Here is a 9,872-nt window from a genome sequence, read left to right as displayed (position 1 = left end):
ATTTACCACTTACAACCATTAAAATAACGAATATATTGCTTAAAACAATGAAACTGACATAAACCAAAACATATACATTTAGTTAATTATAATGTGTGAAACGAGCTTATTTAAGATGAGTGACTTATTCTGCCAAAGTACAGCCCTGTAGACCAAAGAAGAGACTCTCCAGTAGGTACCAAAAGCATACAAAAGCGCATTTCATAAAAGTGAGGTTTTACAGAGTTTTATTCAACTTTCAAAGCAGATTACTTTCCCGTGTTCCTCACACTTAGTGTATGATGTATACCATTTTCTACCTCTGAGTCTCTACTTTTATCTGCAATGTAAAAAAAAACACAATTTCAAATGTTGCGACAGTAAGACCGAATCGAGGCCGGTCTGTCACATTTCACTGTGTAACAAGCCTAGCAGTACTGACTGATGTCTCTCAGCAGTGAGGAGTATATATTATTATTGTAAAACTAGCATACTTACTGAGTTCTCTGAGAGTGGGCAGATATATATTATGGGTACTGTGTAAAACTAGCAGTACTACTGTTGATTTCTCTGAGAAGTGAGGGCCGATATAGTACTGATGCTATGTAAAACTAGCGAGTACTACTGATTTCTCTGAGCGTGAGGCATATTAGCATTTTCAAAAAAAACCATGTATTATTTTCCCTCTGAAATGAAACCATCAAGTGATAGATTTTAATAACAAAATACATGTCTGTCATTGAAGCAACCCCATTGCCATGAATGATAGTGAAAAACACACCAATCTCTTTAAAAAATTTAACAAAACAATAAAAGCCTTAATTTATGAACGTTTCTGAAAATGGATTTATATAGTTTTGGAATGAAACTCTTCTTATGTTCCCCATCTGAGCTTCAGAGTAGATGAGAGATGTAATTTTGGTCTCTGTTGTTGTTGAAACCAAAATCAAGGCAGGAGAGGACCAGCCTCCCCTGTACCCAGCTGTGTGTCCACTGAAGAGTGACTGTGATGAATCGTCCCTATAGTGTTTTAGAGAGGTCTGTTTCGTCGCTTCTGTCTGTCTGTCTGTCTGTCTGGCTGTCTGTCTGTCTGTCTGTCGTCTGTTGTCTGTCTGGTCTGTCTGTCTGGTCTGCGTCTCTGCTCTGTCCTCTGTCCTTTGTCTGTCTGTTCTCTGTCTGTCTGTGTCTCTGTCGCTGTCTGTCTGTCTCTGTCTGTCTTCTGATCTTCTCCGTGGCTGTCTGTCTTCCGTCTGTTCCTGTCTGTCTCTGTTTATGTCTCTGTTTATGTCTCTGTCTGTCTCTGTTTCTGTTCTTGTCTGTCTCTGTCTGTGCTGTCTCTTGTCTGTCTGTCTCTGTCTGTCTGTCGGTCATACTAAACTCATTCCCTTGATTGAGGAATGTAATCTCATGTTTTGTCCACAGAAACAACAGGAGACATCAGAGTCAGAGATTCTCAGTGGTCAGTCTTCCCCAGTCACAAAAGACCTTGGACTCCATAATTCAGTGTATGTGGTCCTGTTATGAACATTTGTTTTGTATTACCTCAATGTAAAGTTGCCTGTCAATCATTCATTAAAGGTGTGTTAATGAGAAAACATTTATTCTTTGGCTTAACTTATTTGACTGTGATTTATTTCAGTTGCTTAGCAAGAGAATATTATACACTTGTGAAGAACGAGAGCTGAAGATGTTCAAGGAGGAATTTTGTCCAGAACTCCCAGAAGGGCTTTGAAGTCAGCAAAGCGGATGAAGGAAGTGTGGTTCGCTGGAAGATGAGAAGCAGGAGAGAGCAGTTGCCAGAGAGGGGGCTTGAAATCACACTGCACGTCCATGAGAAATGAACCAGAAGGAGCTTGCAACACTATGGAGAGAAAGTGTAAGAGCTGTCTGCCCCTAGTGAATGCTGTTATTTATAAATTTAAAAGCTGTGCTAAGAGTAAGGCTAAAGTAGCTGGTACCTCAATGATATTTTAGCAGCCATTAACACAACACCTAGTGGACCTCATCAAGTAGCAGCAGGGATGTGTGGGTGGTGATATCATTTGAGAGAGAGAGGAAACATTAATAATACCATCATTAATACCAATAATAATATAATCAGTCCACCCATCTGTAAATGCATATTGGAAAACATTTAACCTTTATACAGTCATTATCAGATGGAATAAATTATGTATAATTTGAACTTCTGATAAGCAGTCCTACAATACTGTAGGCATTAAAACCAGACTTAATATTAACTATCTCTGTGCTTATTCGTTGGTTCAGATGAGCTTGCTGTGATTTGCAAGCGTGAACTCAAATCTAGATCTAAAGAAGAGTGTCAATGTAGTATTGAGGGGATCGCTAAACAAGGAAAACCCAAGACTTCCATGAAGGATCTACACAGAGCTCTACATCACAGAGGGTGAACAGGAGGGTCAATACATGAACGATGAGGCTGAGACGGATTGATAGGACAGACACCAGGAAACAAGCAAGACCAGGGAGATCAATCAAATGTAACGACCATTCTTCAAACCTTAACTGGACAAGGACAAACTTATCAGAACTTGCTTGACAAAGGGAGTCGCTGGCATTGTGAAAAGACAGTCTCTGTGCAGAGTTCATTCTGGACTGGGCAGAAGGAAAGCAAATCAGATGTCCAATTTTAGTTTCGATTCCCTTCCGGAGGATTTGATGAAAGAGGACAAAAGCACTTTCATTGAAGTTCTCATATCACCTCTGAAACAATCAAAGAATCTCGCACTAGACAATCAACAATTCTGTTAATATTTGATGGTCTGGAATGAGTGCCGGACGGCCCCTTAGATTCCAGAAGAACAAGATTCTGTGTGACGTCACAGAGGTTCAACCTCATGGATCGTTCTGCTGGACACAATCTCATCAAGGGAAATCTGCTTCCCTCTGCTCTCTCTGGATAACTACCCGACCTGCAGCATGCCAATAGATCCCTTATGGTGTGTTGACCAGGTAGACAGGAGGTTACGAGTTCAATGACCACAAGAAGGAGGGAGTAACTTCAGGAAGAGAATTCAGTGACTGAAGACCTGGCCAGCAGAATCATTCTCACACGTAAAGACATAAGGGCCTTCCACATCATGTGCCACATCCAGTCTTCTGTTGGATTTCTGCACAGTCCTTGAAAACACATTGCTGCAACATAAGAGAGAGAGATGCCCAAGACTCTGACGAGATGTACACACACCTTGTGGTCAGTTTCACCAAACAGAAGAATGAAAAGTAATGCTTGGGAAAGAAGAGACCAGGTCCAACACTGAAGTAAAAGAGAGCAATTCTGTCAACTGGAAAAACGTGGACTTTTCAACAGTTATGAAGGCAATCTTGATTTTTATGAATGAGACCCGATAGAGCTGGCATTGAGGTCAATGAGGCCTCAGTCTACTCAGATTTGTGCACACAGCTCTTTTAAAAGAGAATGTGTCGCTGTACAGGAAAGGTGGTACTCTTTGTAGTCTGAGCATTCAGAGTTCTGGCTGCGGAATATGGTGTCCCGTCTTCATTCATAACAAACAATGAGGAATATGGCGAACACAATCATCCAGAACCGTTCTGATCTGATCAAGACAAGCATAAGCTTGTCTACAAATGCAGTGTAAAGCCTTACAAAGTGGAAGAAAACCTGGAACCTTCCTCCGCTCGCTTTGGCCTCTCACTGGAGTCCAATCAGAAGCACTTACGGATCTGCGACAAGACAAGAGCTCTCACAGACCCATGAAAACAGTCAAGTAATCAAGGAGAAGATGAGGAGATCCCTCCAGAGAGGAGCATCAATCTGTTTCCACTTCTGAATGAACTGAATGATCCATTCTCTTAGTGAGGAGATCCCAAAGCTACTGATATCACGGACTCTTCAATAGATCCAACCGGTCACCTGCCCACAGTGGTCACGTCTGGTCTTTGTGTGCTAGACTATCAGAAAGGAGCTGGATGTGTTTGACCTGAAGAAATACTCAGATCAGAAGGGAAGGGTTCTTGAGGCTGCCTGCCAGTGTCAAAGCCTCCAGAGCTGTTCTGTGAGTAATACAAATTACTTAAAACAATCATCGAATATTTCCCAGAAGTTTTAAGTAAAATATGTGATATAATATGTTATATTATATATTGAAAACATATTGAATCAATGCATTGATTGTTCACATTTAGTATAACATTATGACCATACAATTTAGGAGACACGAAGATAACCTATATGTTGTTTGAGAGAATAACAAGCCATGCTAGCCGTTTCTTCCTACACTCTCGTTAAATTGACAGTGTGTTTGTTGAAGTCAGTTGATGATCCTCTTCATGCTTGTCAGGCATGTGGAGTATCACAGAGGACAGGCTGTGCTTCTCTGGTCTTCATGGCGCGATAGCTACACACCTCACACCTGAGAGAGCTGATCTGGAGACAATGGACCTGAAGGATTCAGGATGTGTAAGCTGCTCTCTGCTAGGACTGGAAAATCCCGACTGTAAACTGAGAGCTCTGAAGGTCAGTAATTTCCTGTCACTCAGTTGGTCGAACAATGATAGACTGCTTCACAGATCCACATGTGTTTACCAAAGACACACATAGTCCACACCATATGTGTTTGGACAGTGAAGCTGTACAGTTGTACATTTGGTGCTTTGCTCAGCATTTTTGGATTTAATGTTGGAACCTGTTTCATAATTAAGGTACAGTACAGAAGTGTCACCTTATTTGAGGTTAATGGTGAGAGGTTAGCATATGTTTTTGTACTCTGTTATTGGTAATGGTGAGAAGTTAGCATGTTTTTGTAGCCGTCTGTTATTGGTAATGGTGAGAGGTTAGCATGTTTTGTTGTAGTCTCTTGTATTGGTAATGGAGAAGTTAGCATGTTTTGTTGTAGCTCTGTTATTGTAATGGTAGAAGTTGCATGTGTTGTACTCTGTTATTGGTAATGGGAGAGTTAGCATGTTTGTTGTAGCCTCTGTTATGTATAAGGTGAGAGGTTAGTATGTTTTGTTGTATCTCTGTTATTGGTAATGGTGAGAGGTTAGCATGTGTTTGTTGTAGCCTTGTTATTGGTAATGGTGAGAGTTAGCATGTTGTTGTGTGTAGCCTCTTTATTAGGTAATGTGAGAGTTAGCCATGTTTTTGTGGTAGCCTTTGTTATTGGTAATAAGGTGAGAGTTAGCATGTTTTGTTGTAGCCTCTGTTATTGGTAATGGTGAGAGGTTAGCATGTTTTGTTGTAGCCTCTGTTATTGGTAATGGTGAGAGGTTAGCATGTTTTGTTGTAGCCTCTAATTGGTAATGGTGAGAGGTTAGCATGTTTTGCTGTAGCCTCTGTAACTTTCTCACTAATCATGATTCATGATTTGCATTAATCATGGCATCATCAGGATTCATTTAGTAGTGTTTAGAAACATGTTATCTACTCTCTTAGACAGAAAAAACACTCCAGTCATAATCCACCATTTTAATATTGGGCAAAACATAACCCAAAACACAACCAAAACAAACGGCAAAACCAACCAACAAGTTTGAGTCACAGGCTTGATGTAGTCATTGTGTTCAAGGGATATCTGACCAAATACTAAATTTGACTACTTTAATACACTGAGTGAATTGGTCAGAATACTTCTGACTTCTTCAAATAGGGGGACGAGATACATAAAGTGCTTTCATTTCTAAATGGTGAAACAGATATGTATGAAAATACCCTCAAATAAAAGGTGACATTATATACTGTCACCTCATATAAAAAAATAGATCTCAAATCTAAAATGTTGGAGTATAGAGTCACATTTAAAATGTTTGCTTCACTGTCAAAATAGAGATGGTGTGGACTGTATACTCAATACAATCGAAATCGGATACCTCACTGTCTGTCTTTTGACTGATACTGCTTTTTAATCTGGTCTGGTCAGTCTACTCAAATATTTGTTATTTTCCGTCTTTCTATCGACAAGCAATACTTGGATAATTTGTCATTTCTAATAATGATACAGTCATTTCTGAATAGATATGGCAGGTTTCAGGACACAGATATATCTGAATATGTTGAAAAAAATATACTGCCACTATTTTCACCACCAAAGAATTGCAGTGTGATTTTAATATGATTTGACTCTTTGCAGGCTGTCAGGCCTGGACAGCTGTGCTTCTCTGGTCTCAGCTCTGAGGTCAAACCCAACACATTATTTGTGCACAGGTTACAGTGTAAGCAGAGAAAGTTAAGCCTAACATTTTAATATGACCTGTCTGTCATTGTATTTTATCTGTGTTGGCAGACTGGCTGGCTGTAAACTCACAGACACATCCTGTAAAGTGTTGGCCTCAGTTCTCAGTTCAAACCCCTCAACCCTGAGAGAGCTGGACCTGAGTAACAATGACCTGAAGGATTCAGGAGTGAAGCTGCTCTCTGCTGGACTGGGGAATCCCCACTGTAAACTGGAGACGGATCTGAGGTTCAGTTTCTGAGTTGCGTCAACCAAGATTTGTATTGTATTTATTATGGCCCCATTGAGTTCCGCTAAAGCGCAGCTACTCTTTCTGGTCCAGAAATTAACCAGTTTAAACAATTTACAACATACAATAGAGTTCGACCGATAATCGAATGGCCGAGTCAAGTTTTCATAACAAACGAGAGATCGGTATTTTTGGGCGCCAATTTGCCTTTTTTTTATTATGTTTTTTACTTTATTTAATTAGTATTTAGTCATGAAGACACAATTTGCCAATGACGCTTATGCCTCTGTAAGGGGCAGAGACGGCAGATGTTAACCTTGTCAGCTCGGGGGATCCAATCTTGCTTGGATTACATGCACCCACGAGGAGCCTGCCTGTGCCCGAATGCAGTAAGCTAAGGTAAAGTGCTAGCTACATTACACTTATCTGATAACAAAAACAATCAATCAATGGACGTCATGGCCCAATGTTGTACTTAAACATAAAACATCACATGCCTTTAAATCAATCAACACAGTATATCTGTTTAAACCTGCATATAGCTAAAGAAATCCAGGTACAGGCAAGTAACCTTTTTATGGCTGCAGGGCAAATATGAGTAGATGGAAACAAGGTGCCCATGTTCAAACAAACCTCGTACCATTCTGCTCGTACAATATGCATATATTATATACATTGATAGAAAACATCTAGTTTCAAAATAAAACCGTTTGAATTATATTGTGAGGAAAACAGAAACTCATGTTGCAAGCAAACCCTGATCAGAAGTGGAGAATCGAAAAACGATGCTCACTGTTCTAGGCCTTCCTACTAAATGGGCTGATATATGTATTAGCGATTATACAGCACGTCAAACACCTTCCACTATATGCAATAGGCAGTAGAGAGAAGAAATGGAATTGTTTACTTGTCGAGGTGGAATAAGAAGCTCTTGGCATATGCGTTACCCATTCGTTTCTGGAAAGCGCGAGAAGGAGCCTGGATGCCTCTGAAAGCTCGTTATAGCACTAATACTCCGGCTTTGATTTTATTTGAGAAATGCTGACAATATCATCGTAAAGTTTTTATTTTCAATATAGTTATAGATTATTTGCAAATTATTCGCGGACGGTTAGGGCGTGTTGCGTTGTGTTGCCTTGTTCAGGAAGGAGAGCTTCGCGCACTTGGGCTAGCTTTCCGTGCTAAATGGACATGAGAAGAGGACAGTTTCTAAAACCAAACAACGATTGCTTCACGACCAAAAGGACCCCTTTGTTACAACATTCTGAATGGAAGATATCAAATAGGAACCCATTTTATGATGCTATTCATATATCTGTCGAACTTGTTTGTACTATTAGTTTTGCTGCCCAGGTTTTGGGCACTCTCTCCCATAACGTAAAGCCTTAGTCGTAATGAAGTTTTAGAATCTAAACACGGCGATTGCATAAGAATAGTGTATCTATCATTTCCTATACAACTGTATTTTTTAGTAAAGGTTAATGATAGTTATTGTCAGGAATAGGTGAGTGACCATAAAACCACACCGGGACGAATCTGAAAAAATCTTACGTTAGCACAATGTATAAACCACTGAATCAGCTCTAAATATGCACATTTTTGAAAAAAATATATAGTATGTGATAAAATACTGATGGTTAGAGGACTGTTCATCTGATGAAGTTTATGAAGGTTAGTGAAAAGAAATTAATATCTTTTGCCTGCCGTTTATTAGCATATCGCTACCGTTTGCTTGGATCAATGCTGTTGTGTGATTTGGCCTATTGTAAGTAAGCGTAATATAACCGCTAATATTGTGTTTATCGCTTAAAACGTTAAAAAAATCGGAAATATTGGCTGTATTCACAAGATCTTTGTCTTTCATTTGCCTATACACCATGTATTTTTCAAGAAATGTTTTACTGATGATATTTAGGTTTTCACGGTGGTGTCCATGTTAATTACTTTGCTGCTTCCGGTCTCTTTTGTGACGATAGCTTGCAGTTGTAAAACTGATTTATACTGAAATATGCACATTTTTTCAACAAAACATAGATTTGATTGATATAACATAGTTATAAGACTGTCGATGCTGATGAAGTTTTTTTGCGTTAGTTTGAGTTGGTTCTAGGTTAGTTTGGTTGGTTTTATGCATGCTACCTTGCTGTGAAAAGTGTGTGCTTTTTTCTAATATTGGAGGTTGAGCTAACATAAATATATACGTGGTGTTTTCCTGTAAAACATTAAAAAGATCGACATGTTTGGCTGGATTCACAAGAATTTGTATCATTTCATTAGCCTGTAACTGACTTCTATAAGTGTTGTGAAAAGTTTAAATACTTTAATATTTAATTATTATTATAAGTGTACGGCCAGCATAAGAAGTTAACCAGGTGAAAATTGTGTCACTATTTCTTGCGTTCATTGCCACACAGAAGTCGGGTATATGCAACAGTTTGGGCCGCCTGGACTCTTTGCGAAACTAATTTAGCCAGAACTTACGTAATTATATGACAACATTGTAACGGTTTGCAATTAACAGGAATCATTTAGACTCATGGATGCCACCCGTTAGATAAAAAGAATAAAAACGGAACGAGATAAACGTTCTTGTGTTGAGGTATATTTTGCCGGATTATCAAAGGTATATGGGTTAGGAAAGGAGAAATAGCCGACGCGTTATTAATGCCTGTAATTAACTGGCGGCTGAATTTGGAAAGGGGTTTTTCCTTCGATATCTGTACGTTCATTGTCTTTCCATAGAGAATGTCTGATCTTACTTCAAATAGGTTGTCACGCCCTGCCTTAGTTATTTTGTTTATTTTATTATTTTAAGTTAGGGCAGGTGCTGACATGGGGGATGTTTGTGCTGTTGTTTGTCTCAGTCGAGGGTTTGTATTGTACTAGGGGGTTTGGTAGGAGTTGACTTGGGGTTAGTGTTCAGGGTAGTGTTTAAGTATGTCTATGCCGTTGCTGAGTGGTTCTCCAATCAGAGAACAGGCTGTCTATCGCTGTCTCTGATTGGAGCCCATATTAAGGCAAGCAATAGGCATTATGGCAGGATTGTGGTAATGTCTATGTCTAAACGTTAGTAGCCGTTACTGCATCTTCGTTCTGTAGCTTCACGTTCGTTTGTTTGTTGTTTTGTTAGTTTGTAAAAGTGTTTCGTTTCGTGTTTCATCTTCATCAAATAAAAAAAGATGTATTTCGTATCACGCTGCGCCTTGGATCCACTCTGTCACAGGAAAGACCGATCGTGACAGCAATTACCCACCATACCAGGATCCAAGCAGCGCTGTAAGCAGCAGCAGGAGCAACAACACAGGATTACATGGACTTGGGATTAAATACTGGACGGTAAGGGGACCTTGGGCAACAAAACGGGGAGAATATCGCCTCCCTCGGAAGAGCTGGAGGCAGGCTAAAGCCGCACGAGGAGGCGATAGTGAGAGGCAGCACAGAAGCGAGGCTGG

At 39.7% G+C, this 9,872-nt stretch overlaps 1 protein-coding gene across 1 annotated transcript in view; it reads left to right on the top strand.

The window, feature by feature from the left end:
• LOC112077774 (NLR family CARD domain-containing protein 3) overlaps window positions 1–9,872 on the top strand; it is a 39,492-nt gene that overhangs the window by 23,286 nt on the left and 6,334 nt on the right. The window contains exon 9 of the mRNA XM_024144220.2: window positions 6,243–6,419. Within this exon, the coding sequence (XP_023999988.2) occupies window positions 6,243–6,419 (177 nt within the window). The remainder of the gene's footprint in view (window positions 1–6,242; window positions 6,420–9,872) is intronic.

This window comes from Salvelinus sp. IW2-2015, unplaced genomic scaffold (assembly GCF_002910315.2).
Source record: "Salvelinus sp. IW2-2015 unplaced genomic scaffold, ASM291031v2 Un_scaffold4909, whole genome shotgun sequence".
NCBI lineage: Eukaryota > Metazoa > Chordata > Actinopteri > Salmoniformes > Salmonidae > Salvelinus > Salvelinus sp. IW2-2015.
Note: the sequence above shows the minus strand (reverse complement) of the source record. Positions and strands in the feature narration are given on the sequence as shown.